This window comes from Microcebus murinus, chromosome 16 (genome assembly GCF_040939455.1).
Source record: "Microcebus murinus isolate Inina chromosome 16, M.murinus_Inina_mat1.0, whole genome shotgun sequence".
Taxonomy (NCBI): Eukaryota; Metazoa; Chordata; class Mammalia; order Primates; family Cheirogaleidae; genus Microcebus; species Microcebus murinus.
The window spans coordinates 59,612,643-59,628,945 of NC_134119.1; the positions used below are offsets into that span (position 1 = coordinate 59,612,643).

At 41.2% G+C, this 16,303-nt stretch overlaps 1 protein-coding gene across 1 annotated transcript in view; it reads right to left on the minus strand.

Moving 5' to 3' along the window:
* The window catches only part of LOC105876876 (uncharacterized), a 51,479-nt gene that overhangs the window by 7,385 nt on the left and 27,791 nt on the right, over positions 1-16,303 (minus strand). The window contains exons 6-9 of the mRNA XM_075993435.1: positions 14,282-14,490; positions 8,719-8,746; positions 5,218-5,344; positions 4,040-4,144 (exon numbers count right to left, since the gene is read on the minus strand). Of these exons, the coding sequence (XP_075849550.1) occupies positions 4,040-4,144; positions 5,218-5,344; positions 8,719-8,746; positions 14,282-14,490 (469 nt within the window). The remainder of the gene's footprint in view (positions 1-4,039; positions 4,145-5,217; positions 5,345-8,718; positions 8,747-14,281; positions 14,491-16,303) is intronic.

Genomic DNA, 16,303 nt, shown 5'->3' on the forward strand with positions numbered 1-16,303 from the left:
AAGTGTGAATAAGAATCATCTGGAGATTTGTTTAAACTATACAGAGGTATTTGTAAAGGACTGAAACAATCTATAGGACTAAGTCCTGGGTATGTTTTTGTTTTGTTCTTATTTGTATTCTCTAAGACTGCAATCTCCAACCCCTGGGCCTTGGACCAGTACCGATCCATGGCCTATTAGGAACCAGCTGCAGAGCTCCATCTCCCTCTCAACCCCCATCCATGGAAAGGTTGTCTTCTATGAAACCAGTCCCTGGTGCCAAAAAGGTTACGGACCACTGATTATGCTTTAAATTTAGACATGAGACTAGCAACAAAGAAGCAACCAAGGGTGAGCGGCAGGAGAGCGAGTGAAGTTTCATCGTATTTACAGCAGCTCCCCATCACTTGCATCACCACCTGAGCTCCACCTCCCCCCGACCCCCCGTTCCTGTTCCTTGAAAAATTGTCTTCCATGAAACTGGTCCCTGGTGCCAAAAAGGTTGGGGACTGCTGCTCTAAGAAATGATTCTGATGCTGATAAATGTCTGAGTCTCTTAAATAGTGTCAATAATATCTCTTTACCATCAGAATAAAATATAAATACCTGAGCATGAATAATAAGGCTTCAGCTTATCAACAAATCTCTTATCCCATTTAATTCTCTCTGTTCATGGCATACTGGCCTCTTTTAGCTCACAAAATGCCCTACAACTGTTCCCATTAAACAGGACTTTTTACAGGTTGCTTCTTCTCTGAGGAATCCTCCGACATTGAATGGTTGGCTTCTTTCAGTCTCAAGTCTAAAATAAAAAATCGCTTCTTCAGAAAGGCTATTCCTGTTGACTTTATGTACGTCTATGCACTTCATGCTTGTTTTAGTTTGTTTTCTGTTCTTGTAACAAAATACCTGAAACTGGGGAATTTATAAAGAAAAGGAACTTATTTCTGACAGTTATGGAAGCCAGGAAGTCAAGGTCAAGGAGCTGCATCTTGTAAAGGCATTCTTGCTAGTGTGATTCTGCAGAATCCCAAAGTAGCACAGTGTATCACATGGCAAGGTGGCTTAATGTGCTAGCTCAGGCCTTTCTTACTCTTCTTATAAAGCCACCAGTCCCAAGCCCATGATAACCCATTAATCCATGAATGCATAAACCCATTCATGACAGCAGATCCCTCGTGACCCAATCACGTCTTAAAGATCCCACCTCTCAATTCTGCCATATTGGGGGTTAAGCTTCAACATGCGTTTTGGAGGAGACAAACATTCAAACCAATGCCTTCTGCATTTTGCTGTGAACTTAAAACTGCTCTAATAACTAAAGTCTATATAAAAATGAAGAATGTAAAGTACTTTTCTCCCTAAATCATCCATCTTCTATTTTTCTTCTTCTTCTGAAGTATTTAGTTATGAACACAAAAGTATTTTTTCTCTTTGCCCATATATATATATAGTGCCTTCCAAAAGTCAATTTTGCAATGGCTTTCTTTAATAACCTAGCATAGGCAAGAGATAAGTGGCCTGATGCAAAGTAAAATACTATAGTGATTTGAATTAAGGATCAATGCTATATTTGAAATGCAATTGTGTAATTTTTTTTTTTTTTTTTTGAGACAGAGTCTTGCTTTGTTGCCTAGGCTGGACTGCCATGGCGTCAGCCTAGCTCACAGCAATCTCAAACTCCTGGGCTCAAGTGATCCTGCTGCCTCAGCCTCCTGAGTAGCTGAGACTGCAGGCACACACCATCATGTCCAGCTAATTTTTTCTATTTTTAGTTGTTTTTGACTAACTTTTTTCTATTTATAGTAGAGATGGAGACTCACTCTTGCTTAGGCTGGCCTCAAACTCCTGACCTCAAGCAATACTCCTGCTTCAGCCTCCCAGAGTGCTAGGATTATAGGCGTGAGCCACCTTACTCGGCCAGATTCCTTAATTATTAATATTTTCTATGCGCACAATCATGCCATCTCCAAATATGACTTTTATGTCTTCCTTTTGAACTTTATATCTCATTTCCTTTTCTTATTGCATTGGCTAGGACTTTCAACACAATGTTAAGTAGATGTGGGAGATTACACTTAGATTGGACTGGGAAAAAAAAAGATGTGGGAGGAGAGGACATCCTTGCCTTTTCCTAATCTTTGTGGGAAATTCTTCAATCAGGTATCATAAATATTCAGTATGCTTGTGTTTTTAGCAGAGGCCTTTTATCAGGTTAAGGAAGTTCCCTTCAATTTCTAGTATGCTAAGAGTTTTTATCATGAATGGATGTTAAATTTTGTGATACACTATTTTACATCTATGGACATGACTGCTATAATTTGAATGTTTGCCCCTCCAAAACTCATGTTACAACATAATCCCTAATGTGGCAGTAATGACAGCCTGGCAGGGCCTTTAACAGGTGATTGGGTCATGAGGACTCTGCTCTCATAAATGGATTAATCAAGTCATAGATTAATGGATTAACAGATTAATGGATTATCATGGAAGAGGGACTGTTAGCTTTATAACAGACAGATCTGAGCCAGCACGCTCTCAGCCCCCTTGCCATGTGATGCCCTATGCTGCCTTAGGACTGAGCAGAGTCCCTATCAGCAAGAAAGCTCTTACCAGATGTGGCTCCTTAACCTCTCAGCCTCCCTAAGTGTAAGAAATACATTCCATTTCTTTCTAAATTCCTTATAAATTCCAGGTATTCTGTTATAAGCAATAGAAAAATAAACAAAGACAATGATCACATGGTCTCTGTCACATTTTCTGTTAATTTGGTGAATTATACTACTTTTTGAGTGTTAATCCAAGCTTGCATTGATCGTCCTACTTGACCATCAATTTATATATCACCAGATTTTGTTAATATTTTAAAATTTTACACCTATATATGTGAAAGACATGGGTTTATAATTTTTATTTTGGTAATTTCTGTGTCAGGTTATATATAAGAGTTATGTTGTTTTGCTATCTGAACAATAAAAAAAAAGTTATGTTGGCCTCATAAAATGAGTTGGGAGGTGTTCCTTTTCTGAAGGAAGTTTTGTAATACTTCTGCTATTTCTTCCTTACATATTTAGTAGAATTAAGATTTATGATTATTCGATTACTTTAATAGACACAAAGTGTTTCTTTTTTTTAATCTTGTGTCAGTTCTGATAAGTTGTATTTTTCTTTTCTTTTTTTTTTTTTTTGAGACAGAGTCTAACTTTGTTGCCCAGGCTAGAGTGAGTGCTGTGGCATCAGCCTAGCTTACAGCAACCTCAATCTGGGCTCAAGCAATCCTGCTGCCTCAGGCTCCCAAGTAGCTGGGACTACAGGCATGCACCACCATGCCCAGCTAATTTTTTCTATATATATTAGTTGGCCAATTAATTTCTTTCTATTTACAGTAGAGATGGGGTCCTGCTCTTGCTCAGGCTGGTTTCGAACTCCTGACCTCGAGCAATCCGCCCACCTCGGCCTCCCAGAGTGCTAAGATTACAGGCGTGAGCCACTGTGCCAGGTCTGGTAAGTTGTATTTTTCCAGGAATTTTTCAATTTCATTTAAATTGTCAAATTTACTCGCATAAAGTTACTCATGGCATTCTTTTATTATTCCTTTAATGGCTATATGATGTGAAGTAAAAACCCCTATTTCATTCCTGATATTAGTAATTTATGTTTTCCCTCTTTTTATCTTGATCAAGCTAGGTGTTTACCATCTTTGTTGATCTTTTCAAGAAACCAATTTTTGGCTTCATGAATTTTCTCTACTTTTTTCTATTTTGTTGACTTCTGCTCTTGTATTTATTATTGTTTCTTTCTTCTACTGAGAACAGCTCCTCTCTCTTAAGTGGGAGAGAAATATGAGATAAGAAATTGTGTTGTAATCAAGGTCAATATAAAGTTCCTTTGCTATTCCAGGCTTAAAAGATCTTAAATTTGCTTCAGGTCTCAAGCTTTTCTTCCACAGTACATGGGCTTTTGAAGAAAGATTCCCAACATCTCAAGGGTGTGCCTCCACCCTAACCAGTTTAGCTAAGACCTATAGTAATGATTGCTTGATGCCTCAGCTCTCACTCACCACCGGGGCAGTATCTTCTTGTCCCTTCCCTCACAAGCATCCCGGGTTCCTTTCCTTCTTCATCCAATAAGGTAATTTCATCTGGTTTAGAAATAGAAGGTCCTGCTTAAAAGAAAAATGTGGCATGAAATAATAAACCCCAAAATCCTTAGATTCAGATTTGGTTAACATTTATAATTATCTATAGATAAAAACGGTACTTTATGAAGCCTAAGATCACAAAGGAGTTGAAGGACACTCATATTAGGGTAACCTTTGAACCACAAAGAATAAACACCAGATGGTTAAGAACAGGTTTAATATAATTTAACCACACATAGGCTCTGTTGAGAGGTAGTATTACGTAGTGGTGGAGAACACTGACTGGCCCTGTTCTAAGACTCCCTGGCTTCAAATCTGCCTTTTTTTCTGTTATCTTAGCAAATTATTAACCTCTTGTGTGTAAGTTTTCTCATCTGAAATTAGGATAATAATAGTATCTTTCTCATACAGCTGTTATGAGATTAATTAATAATGAACAATGCTCAGAATAGCATTTAAGCACAAATACATATGGTGATGTGTTTATATACACATAATATGTATTACCTATTAATTTTTATTATTATCATTTTGCTGAGAGGCTAAGAGGCTTTCTGAGACATTCTCAGATCCTTTCTAGGATATTCATTCAATGTTAAATGCAAAGTGCTTAGATTTTCACTTTCAATCACAAAGCATATAGAAGTGAATATGTCTATTATAGGAAGCAGAATGTGTTTACTTGAGTTTTAAATAAATTTCATGGATCCTTCCCACACTTATATGTTCTACAGGTTCCTTTGATTTTTAGAGAAACTCAGAACTCTAGGTGGATTACAAAGGAGTATGAAGCATTTATATCAATTCTGAGCTCAAATACAATGTGAAATTTGGTTTCTTGGACAATGCTTTTGCCATATACAAATCCAGTCCCTTGTATATTAAGGAAATGAAGAATTACAGAGTCTAACTAAAGAAAGTCTGAAGGACATAGCAGGATGGGAATAATTAGGTGTTAGATGGAGGGGCCTATTTCCACCCTAACAAAGGTTAAATCATTCCTTTGGTAACAGAGTAAAATTTAGCTAGTTTCTCTAAATATAGTTCTAAAATTGACAGTAGAGAAAGCCAATATCATTTGGAATAAATAACCTTACCTAGTGAGATGAAGTTGCTATAGTTCTCCCACATTACATCCCGATATAAGTCCCTCTGAGCTGGGTCCAGGAATTCCCATTCTTCCTGTGAGAAGTCTATGGCCACATCCCTGAATGTTACAGAACTCTGAAAAAATAAACTCAGGTATTACTTTTGAAAAGAAAGTAAACAATTTCAAAATTGAGGAATGCATTGCAGAGAGGGGCCCATATAGCATGTAACTAGTGTAGGGCTGAAAACTTGTGACACAAGTAGGGGACAGTAAGAAAATTAGTATCTCTTGCAAGATGTCTATAAGGAATGGCAAGAAAAATAAGTAAAAGAAGAGAAAAAAGAAGCAAATTAGTATCTCTGAAGCACAGTGCCTATATATTCTTCAATAGCCCTGTGGCTACATATATGATTAACTTTTTACTGGATATATATAAAAATAAATAAGATTTTAAAAAATCCCAATTTTGATTGTCACAGCTGTGGCGAAGGGGCGTGAGTGTTACCGGCATGTAATGGGTAGAGGTCGGCAATACTGTCAGACAACCTACAATGCACAGGACAGTACCCCACAATAAAGGACTCTCTGGCTCAAAATGTCAATAGTTCCAAAGTTGAGAAATCCTGCCCTAGACCAGTATTCTGTGAAATACGCAATGGACTTTGTTCCTGGCATTATTTTCTCCAGGAAGAAATAATTAGAAATCATTCTTTTTTTTTTTTTTTTTTTTTTGAGACAGAGTCTCACTTTGTTGCCCAGGCTAGAGTGAGTGCCGTGGCGTCAGCCTGGCTCACAGCAACCTCAATCTCCTGGGCTCAGCGATCCTACTGCCTCAGCCTCCCGAGTAGCTGGGACTACAGGCATGCGCCACCATGCCCGGCTAATTTTTTGTATATATATTTTTAGTTGGTCAATTAATTTATTTCTATTTTTGGTAGAGACGGGGGTCTCGCTCAGGCTGGTTTCGAACTCCTGGCCTTGAGCAATCCGCCCGCCTCGGCCTCCCAAAGTGCTAGGATTACAGGCGTGAGCCACCGCGCCCGGCCTAGAAATCATTCTTGATGTCTCTATTTGCAGTCTTGTTCTGATCACCTCCTATTCACCCTATTAATACCCTAAAAAGTATGAGATAGCCAAATAGCTAACACTGGACAGACAAGATTAACAGTGATTTATTAGTCACATATATTCACAACCTGAGGGAAGACATAACACATCATACAGGGCCACAAAGGGTTGCACTCAGGAACACAGTGAACAAGCAGGGGCTGTGGGAGGCTGGCTTTATAGTAATAAGTGGGTGAATTATTCCTGAGTTCTCATAGTAGGATGTGATTGGCTTGTTTTGAATAATTCGATGGGCTAGCAGGGAGGTGAAACGCATTAGGTTGAGGATAAGGTGGGGTGTAACTGGTCCAGATGATAGGAGAGATAGCTTGGTAGGAAGCTTTCTTGCTCAAAGAGGGGTATATCTGGTGAGAGCAGGGAAATTCATGGCTAGGCTTTCAGTCCCTTGACAAAGGTGTGAAAGGCAGCACATGAAATTTTATGCCTTGCAAATATAAGGCCCCAATTATACCCCTACCTAATCCACCCAATCCTAAAAGCCTTACATAAGATCTCAACACATACAGAAACTGAGATCAGTCAACACTAAATTCCATCTTATATACTTGAAAAACTCACATGAAGTTTAGAGTTTTCTCTGTAAGCAGTCAAATAGGACCAAATTCTCTCTTTTATCAAACCATGGATCTTCAAGGAAAGCTCAAAACAGGGAGCTCCCATTTAATGTAAGTATTCCATTCTTGAAAATAAGATATTCTAGTCTCAGCTACTTGGGAGACTGAGGCAGGATTGCCTGAGCTCAGGAGTTGGAGTCTGCAGTGAGCTCTGATCATGTCACTACTGCTCACCAACCTGAGTGACAGAGCAAGACTCTGTCTCTAAATAAATAAATGAAACATTCGAACACCACATTATTAATCCATACCTATTTGCCCATCATTTTAAATCAGAGAATTACAATGCATTATATATCAATTCCATCCCTTCAAATAGCTTCACAACATTTTTCTCTAGTATAGAACTATATAGTACACAATGGGTCGGTGCACACATAACATCTTTCTTTGGCTTTAGAATTTTCATCGTCTCTTATTAAATTTATTTTTCTCACTTGCTTAGTTTCTTTTTGTTTAGGTAGAGTCTCACTCTGTTGCCTGGGCTAGAGTGCCATCTCATCCTAGCTCACAGCAACCTCAAACTCCTGGGCTCAAGCAATCCTACTGCCTCAGCCTCCTGAGTAGCTGGGACTACTGGCATATGCCACCATGCCTGGCTAATTTTTTCTATATATTTTTACTTGGCCATTTTAATTTCTTTCCATTTTTTATTAGAGATGAGTTCTTGCTCTGCTCAGGCTGGTTTCGAACTCCTGACCTTGGGCAATCCGCCTGCCTCAGCTTCCCAGAATGCTAGGATTACAGGCATGAGCCACTGCGCCCAGCCTTGCTTAGTTTCTTTGTCCACAATTTTCTTCAATATTTTCCCAACCTTTTAGGAATTCATTTTCATTAGATAAAAACATGGGCTACATACGAAGTATACTACGGAAGCATTTCCAACAAGAACACAATGGCTCACACTCAGCATGATGCTCTGATGACTCCTTTGTCACCAGCAACACCAGATACACAAATCCCCTTTAGTGATACTTACATACATTTCAAAACATGTATAGATGGTTCCAAGGGTCTAGCAATTGTATCTGGAGTTAACAAGACTCTTTCTAGATATTATTTATGTTTAAAAAATTGTATTGAAGTACATGCTTTCACTTAAATAAAGTTCTAAAAATAAGCAAAATTAATTTATGGTGTTTGAAGTCAGGATAATGGTTACAGTTGGGCAGGCTGGGTGGCAACTGTCTGAAAGTGGGGCATCTGACGTGCTCCTACTATTTCCTTTCTTGACCTGGTAGCACAGATGTATTCAATTAATGAAAATTCATTCAGCTGTACACATTTGGTTTATATACTTTTCTGTACATATGTCTTACCTAAATAAAATAATTCAAAAAATTTTTTAAAATGTCATATCATATATTGGGAACACAAATCTTTCCTACAATAAATTAGATGAAAAATCATTGTATTGAGAGAAGTATACTCTTCCTAAAGGTTAAATATTAAAATTAAAATCCATTGGGAAATGTTAATGGTGGGGGATTATGCAGAGAATGCCTGCAGTTTTCTCAAGGCATTTCACTTTTGCTCTCTCCTGGCTCTTGACAGATTTTGTAGGTAGGAGATGCCTAAAATTAGTGTAAGAAGAGAAAGGCACACAAAATGTTGGGCTATCTGTCCCCAATCCTCATAAGAATGAGAGGAACTAAAGCAGATTCCTCAATGGAATTCTGCTAAATAGGAAGTTTCAGAATAAGGAGTAGATATGCATATATGAAACGGACAGTATTTCGAAAAGAGAGAGAGAAAATTGAACTTACATGGGCCATGGTTTTAGAACTGTAAGAACTGCTCAGTATTTTTCAAGACTTCTTTATTGGAGAACTACAGAATCCAGACAAGCCAAAGCTGAAAGAAGAAAAAGACACCATGAAATCAGATATGCTTCAGAGTCTCAAAATTACTTATGTTAATATGAACATTTCTCTTCCATTCCTGCTTCTAAAAACTACTCCTCACCACTATACCCACACCTATCCCATACCCACATCAATTGGAGGAGAGTATAGGGAGTTGAAGAAATACAAGCCCCAAAGAAAACAGCTGAGCAATGATGAACTTGGTGTAGAAGCCCAGATACTTCTGTAGAAGGATTTCTGACTAGGCCGCTATCTGGCAAAGAGGATCTGGTCCTGACAGTTGATTACTCAGACTTGTCTTGAGCAGTTCCTCCTCACTCCAGTACAACTTTTCAGGGCTGAGATGGAAACACACGATCCAAGTAGAGCCTCCTTTGACCCCTCATGATCCTGCCCGACCTTACTAAATACAAAGACTAAAAGACCACACAGAGCCTGGCAGCTCCTGCCATCGTAGGGCTGCAATGGCCTTTTCCCAGCCAAGAAAACTCGCCACTCCAGTTTTCCAATCAGGACCTCCCATACCATGACATCTTTCACCACCCCTTCTCTTTTAGTATCCAAGTTGGAGAGGAAAAGATTCATGATCTCTGCAGTTAGTCAACAACATTCAAGGAGAACCTTTATGAGATGGGTGCTATATACATATTGTCAGTTGATCCTTAGTACTGTTTTGCACTGTAGTTCTCTCCTTTTTTTTTTTTTTGAGACAGAGTCTAACTTTGTTGCCCAGGCTAGAGTGAGTGCCGTGGCATCAGCCTAGCTCACAGCAACCTCAAACTTCTGGGCTCAGGCAATCCTTCTGCCTCAGCCTCCTAAGTAGCTGGGACTACAGGCATGCACCACCATGCCTGGCTAATTTTTTCTATATATATTAGTTGGCCAATTAATTTGTTTCTATTTATAGTAGAGACGGGTCTCGCTCTTGCTCAGGCTGGTTTTGAACTCCTGACCTCGAGCAATCCGCCAGCCTCAGTCTTCCAGAGTGCTAGGATTACAGGCGTGAGCCACCACACCTGGCCTCTTCTCTCCTTTTAATAGCTCAGGAAACGGATGCTTAGGGGTTAAATCAGTTAAGTGGCAAACATTGGTTTGGAATCCACATTTCTATAACTAAAAGGCCAGTTCTCTTTCAACTTTGGTTTTTTGCCTCTGGGATAGGATTTCTACTTCACTGAGAGAAGCCTGAGGATGGGTAATTCACTAAAAAATAGAAATAACTAGTAACCTTTCAAAAAATACTATCTCAGAAGATGGTGGAATAGGTCTCTCCAGCAATTGTCCCCCTACAGAAATATCAGTTTGAACAACTATCCACAAACAAAAATACCTTCATAAGAGCTAAGGCAACCAGGTGAGAGATCACAGTAATTGGCTGTAGCACCACAATAAGAAAAAACACATTAAAGAGAGTAGAAGGGACAGTTTGACATTAGCCTTGTCACCCTTCCCACTACTCCAGGGAGCACAGTGCTGAGAGATACTCTCCACTTGAGAAGAAGACAGGGAAGCGAGCATAGAAATCTGTCTTGTTCCCTAACATCAGGCCCACCACAGTAAAACCCAGCACCAGGCAGACCCTCATGACCCCAGACTCCAGGCAAGTACCCACAGACTAAGCCTCTAGGCCCAGCTCAGCATTAAACAGGACCACACAGCCCCAGGATTCAGGCTTGTCTGGTGAACTCCATCTCATGCTACCCCTACCAGGCTGATGTCAGCAGTCCTTGGGTCCAAACAATCCTCAACAGCAAGCAGCCCTCAGTGGGCACTGGCTGTAGGCATACCCCAATGCCACACCGGCCATGGTGGCTCCAAGCTCCTGGTGTTCTACATCCAACCACTGCAGACCTAGCATTAGGGACCAAACCAGACATACTTCCCAGAATCAATGGATGGGTTGACAGACCTTTGCAAGACAAAGCCAGAATCTGAGGACTGGAATAAAAATCTACTTCTTCAAATATGCAGACACACAGCCACAAGGATCAAGGACAATCAGGGAAACATGACATCACCAACTGGACAAAATAAAGCACCAATGACCAACCCTAAAGTAATGGAGAGGGCTGAACAACCTGGCAAAAATTCAAATAACTGTTTTATGGAAGTTTAATGAACTTCAATATAATACAGAGAAAACTCAATAAAATGAGGAAAATAATAATTAACCAGAATGAAAAATTAGAGAGATTAAAATAATTTAAAAAAAAAATCAAACAAATCCTGGAGCTGAAAAATACAATGAAGGAAATTAAAAATGTAAGAGAGAACATCAACAGCAGAATGGATCAAGCAGAAGAAAAAAAATCTGTGAACTGAACATGGGTTATTTGAAAATATACAGTCAGGGAAAAAAGAAAATGAAAAGAAATGCAGGCCAGGCCCAGTGGCTCACACCTGTAATCCTAGCACTCTGGGAGGTCAAGGTGGGCGGATTGCTCGAGGTCAGGAGTTCGAAACCAGCTTGAGCAAGAGTGAGACCTAGTCTCTACTATAAATAGAAAATAAATTAATTGGCAACTAATATATATATAAAAAATTAGCCAGGCATGGTGGCGCGTGCCTGTAGTCCCAGCTACTCAGGAGGCTGAGGCAGCAGGATTGCTTGAGCCCAGGAGTTTGAGGTTGCTGTGAGCTAGGCTGACGCCACAGCACTCCAGCCTGAACAACACAGCGAGACTCTGTCTCAAAAAAAAAAAAAAAAAAAAAATGCAGAAAGCTAATGAGATTTATAGAACAGTGTCAAAAGTGTAAATGTTTGAGTCACGGGAGTTAAAAAAGAGAAGAGAAAGATAAATGGGTGGAAAGTTTAATTAAAGAAATAGTAGCAGGGCCCGGCGTGGTACTCACGCCTGTAATCCTAGCACTCTGGGAGGCCGAAGCGGGCGGATTGCTCAAGGTCAGGAGTTCAAAACCAGCCTGAGCAAGAGCGAGACCCTGTCTCTACTATAAAATAGAAAGAAATTAATTGGCCAACTAATATATATAGAAAAATTAGGCCGGCATGGTGGTGCATGCTTGTAGTCCCAGATACTCAGGAAGCTGAGGCAGCAGGATTGCTTGAGCCCAGGAGTTTGAGGTTGCTGTGAGCTAGGCTGACGCCACGGCACTCACGACCATGGGCAACAAAGCGACTCTGTCTAAAAAAACCCCAAAAACCAAAAAAACCAAATAGTAGCAGAAAACTTTCCCAACCTGGAGAAAGTAAAAATATCCAGGTACAGGAAAGTCAAAGGTCACTAGTCAGATTCAAGCCAAAGAAGACTACCCTAAGACATATTATAACAAAACTATTAACTATCAAAGAGAGGGTCCTGAAAGCAGCAAGAGAAAAGCAGCAATATAGATAGCAGCTGGCTTCTCAGCCGAAACCTTAAAGGCCAGAAGAGAGCAGGATGATATATTCAAAGTGCTAAAGGAAAAAACACTGTCAAACAAGAATATTCTACCCAGCAAAGCTGTTTTTCAAAAATGAAGGAGACCGTTTCCAGATAAAGAAAAGTTGAGGAAGTTCATCATCACCAGATCTGTCTTACAAGAAATACTTAAGGGAGTTCTTCAAGCTGAAAGAACACTAATGAGTAACATCAGAAAGTATAAAACTGGTAAAAGTAAGTACACAGTCAAATTCAGAACACAGTATAATACTGTAACGGTGATGTGTGAGTCACGCATCTTTAGTATTAAGGTTAAAATACAAAACTAGAGGTGGGGAGGAAAAAGGGTGGACTAGAAGCAGCCCATACAATGCCACTCTCAGGGAGAAGACTGAAAGAGGTGAATAGATATCCTCATTTGGATCAGTCATCTGAGTGAGAGCACTGGGAATCCATGGATAAGAGGTGGGAGTGAGGTGAATGAGACATAAATGGGACCACCAGCAGGACCATAAGTAATGAGGGAAGGTACCCACGTGGGAAATAGAGGAGAAAATCCCAGGCTCCACACCTTCCCTGTAGATAGAGCAACCAGAGCAGCAGGAGGTGCCCTCTATCACAGCAGGCCTCTAGACTGATATAGAAACCTGACCAGAGGCTCTGCAGTTAGCCTCTCTCTTCAGGAGGTTTACTTGCATACTGTCCAAATGATTAGAAAGAGGCAGTTCACAGGAGAAATTAAGTGATTACCAAATGCTTGTGTCAATACCCACTGGAAAGCGAGGTGCGGGGGCTGGGGAGTGCAGAGTCTACCCTCATCACCCCAACATCCCCTGGAAAGGAAGGCCAAAGCACCAGGTTATTGGACAGGACATTACAGAGATTAAAGCCCACCCAGCTAAAGACTAACTGGAACAAGCCTGCATAGTCCCACAAAATCATATCTATAGACTTGTAGCGAGGGAGGAAATTCCACAGGAATGGTTGGAATGCGATGGCCCAGAAGGAGAAAAGCTCTTTTATAAAAGGTTGAGTTTGAGCTAAAGGATTCTGAGGTGGATCTCCGGGTGGCAGGGATTTGGAATGGCTGCTGTTTCTGCAGTGATAGTGGGAGAAACAGGGATTAGCCGGAGATTGAGCGTTACCATGAGTGTTATCACCTGGGTAGCTTAAAAATTGGGTATCTCCAATAATAAATGATAAAATGTGATAAAATGAAAATAGCAAAGCGAATCTACAGTATCCTTGGTAAGAAAGCTGTAATCTCATTATTGGCATTTTACAACTACTGGATAACCTGAAAGTGGTGAATAGATATCCACATTTGGATCAATCATCTGAGTGAGAGCAGCTGGCTTCACCTGTCTCTTCCCTCCCAGACTAATTAATGACACGACTGTTTCATTGTTTAGTCCAAACTGATTTTCACTCTTTCACAGATGAGGGAAGCAAATGTCCCCATGCCTGGAAAAATAAAATTTACATTTCATGGAACAAAAAGGAAACAAACTCATCTTGACGTTGACTTTTACATACGCAAGAGCAATCGTTTCCTCCTTTCCCTCCACTTCCTAAAGATCAGCAGGATTGGGGAAGCGAACGGGATCTTGAGACATCAGGCCTTTCCCGGAGCCCAGCCTGGCTGACACCCGACACACCCCCGCTATCGCCCTGGCTCCTTCCATCCACCACACACATAACCCACCAGAGAAAACGAGAGGGAGCCTGGAAAGAAGCTGACCATTCCCGGTGTCCGAGAGAAAGGCCAGAGAGCACGAAGACCGGGCTGGACTCTGCCTCCGAGTTCACCTCCGTGTCCCCGGGAGGACGCTGTGCTGCTGAGACCTGCAGTTGTTCTCAGGCTGCGTCTTTTTGTTTAGGGCCCCTCCGCTCGGGCTCGTGCCTCTAACTCGGAGCCATTCCGGGCCGCCGGACCGTGCAGCGCTGACGCCGGAGAGCAGAGGACGCGGCAGGGCGCCCGATGCCCCGTCAGCGCCACAAACTCCACAGTCGCCGTCACTCGACTCACGCGGAGGGCCGCGCCGTCCCCGCGCCCATTGCCTCAGTGCACGCGACCAACTCACCTCTCGGAGCCGACACCAGCGGGGAAGCCGGAAAGAAACTGCGCGCGGAGGCCTGTGGAAGATGTAGTCCGCGGGCGGGAGGGCCGCGCGGAGTGCGCATGCGCGGCGCTGCCGGCGAGAGGGTGTTGGCGCGCGCGGGCTTCGGAGGCCGAGCGGGGCTGGACCAGGCGGGCCCCTGGAGTTCGGCTTTGTTTGTCGCTGAGGCGGTCCTATCAGGATTAGAAACAAGTCTTGGCACCAGTAGGCACCTAATATACTGAGCACACAGCAAGTGCTCAGTGTATACACCCAAGGAGGGTGTGGCCATACATCAGGTGCTCAATAAAAATACCCCTAAGAACCTGGAGCAGGACCTAGGCCACTGGTGTGCGCTCGCGCTCTCGCTGTCTTTCTTCATCCCACCCTTCCTGTCTGCTTTTTTCTTTCTCTCCTGCCGTTGGGAACGTATTCTATAAATGTCTATTAGGTTAAGACGGTTGATATTGTCATTGGAAATTCATTATCCTTGCTGACTTTAAAAGTCTAGTTCTGTCTCTGAGAAAGGGTGTCTTTTTCCCGTTCAGTTCTATCAGGTTTTGGGGCTACAGTGCCCTGGCATCATCCTGCCTCAGCTTCTGGAGTGCTGGGACTACAGGCGCACCACCACACCCAGCTAATTATTTTCCTTCTATTTTTAGTAGAGACAGGGTTCTCGCTTTTCCTCAGGCTGGTCTCAAACTCCTAACCTCAAGTGAGCCTCACGCTTCGGTCTTCCAGAGTGCTAGGATTAGTTGTGAGCCACCCCGCCTGGACATCAGGAAACAAGCCCTTTGTACACTTTTTTATTAGCTATTCTGGGAGTTGTGTAGTGATATCATATTGTGGTTTTAATTTTTCCAGTTCCTTAATAATTAGTGAATTTGAGCACCTTTTCATGTCTTCATTGGCCACTTTGATGTCCCTTTTTTGAAATGATTATTTGAGCATTTTCTCCATTTCCTATTTGGTTGTCACTGATCTGTAGGGGTTCTTTATATATCTGGATGAGTCATTAATTAAATATATATAGTGAAAATATTCTCCGACTTTGTGTTTTGCCTTTTTACTTTCCTAATGGTGTCATTTGATTAAAATGGATTCTTAAATTTAATATAGTAAAATTTACCATTTTTTTACCTCTAAGGTTAGTGCTTTTTTGTGAACTAAGAAATTTTGCTACCCCAATGCAAGAAAGATATTCTACATTTTCTTTTAAAGCCTTTGTTTTACCTTTTACAATTAGATCACTAACGTATCTGGAATTGATTTATGTATAGTGTGTGGTAAGGGTCAAGATTAATTTTTTTATCAATATAGAGATGCAGTTGACCCAGTGCTTCTTATTGAAAAGACCTTCATTTCCCAACCACATTGCCAAGGAACCTTTATCACAAATTAAATGACCACATAGGTATATTTTGGAGTCTTTATTTTGTTCCACTAGTCTATTTGTTCATTCTTGCACCTATATCATACTGCCTTAATGACTACAGTACAACATATCACATTAACAAATTCAATGAGAAAAACATTATATCAATGTGCCAAAATAGCATCTGACAACATTCGGCAGGCATTTCTAATAAAAAAGTTAAGTAGAAAAGAAACAACTTAGCTACAACAAAGTCTATTTACCTCAAACTTGAAGTAAACATTACACCAAGTAGTTTCTTTCTTTCTTTCTTTTTTTTTTTTGAGACAGAGTCTCCCTTTGTTGCCCAGGCTTGAGTGAGTGCCATGGCATCAGCCTAGCTCACAGCAACCTCAAACTCCTGGGCTCAAGCAATCCTGCTGCTTCAGCCTCCCAAGAAGCTGGGACTACAGGCATGCGCCACCATGCCTGGCTAATTTTTTCTAGATATATTAGTTGGCCAATTAATTTCTTTCTATTTATAGTAGAGATGGGAGTCTCGCTCTTGCTCAGGCTGGTTTCAACTCCTGACCTTGAGCAATCTGCCCACCTCGGCCTCCCGGAGTGCTAGGATTACAGGTGTGAGCCACCGC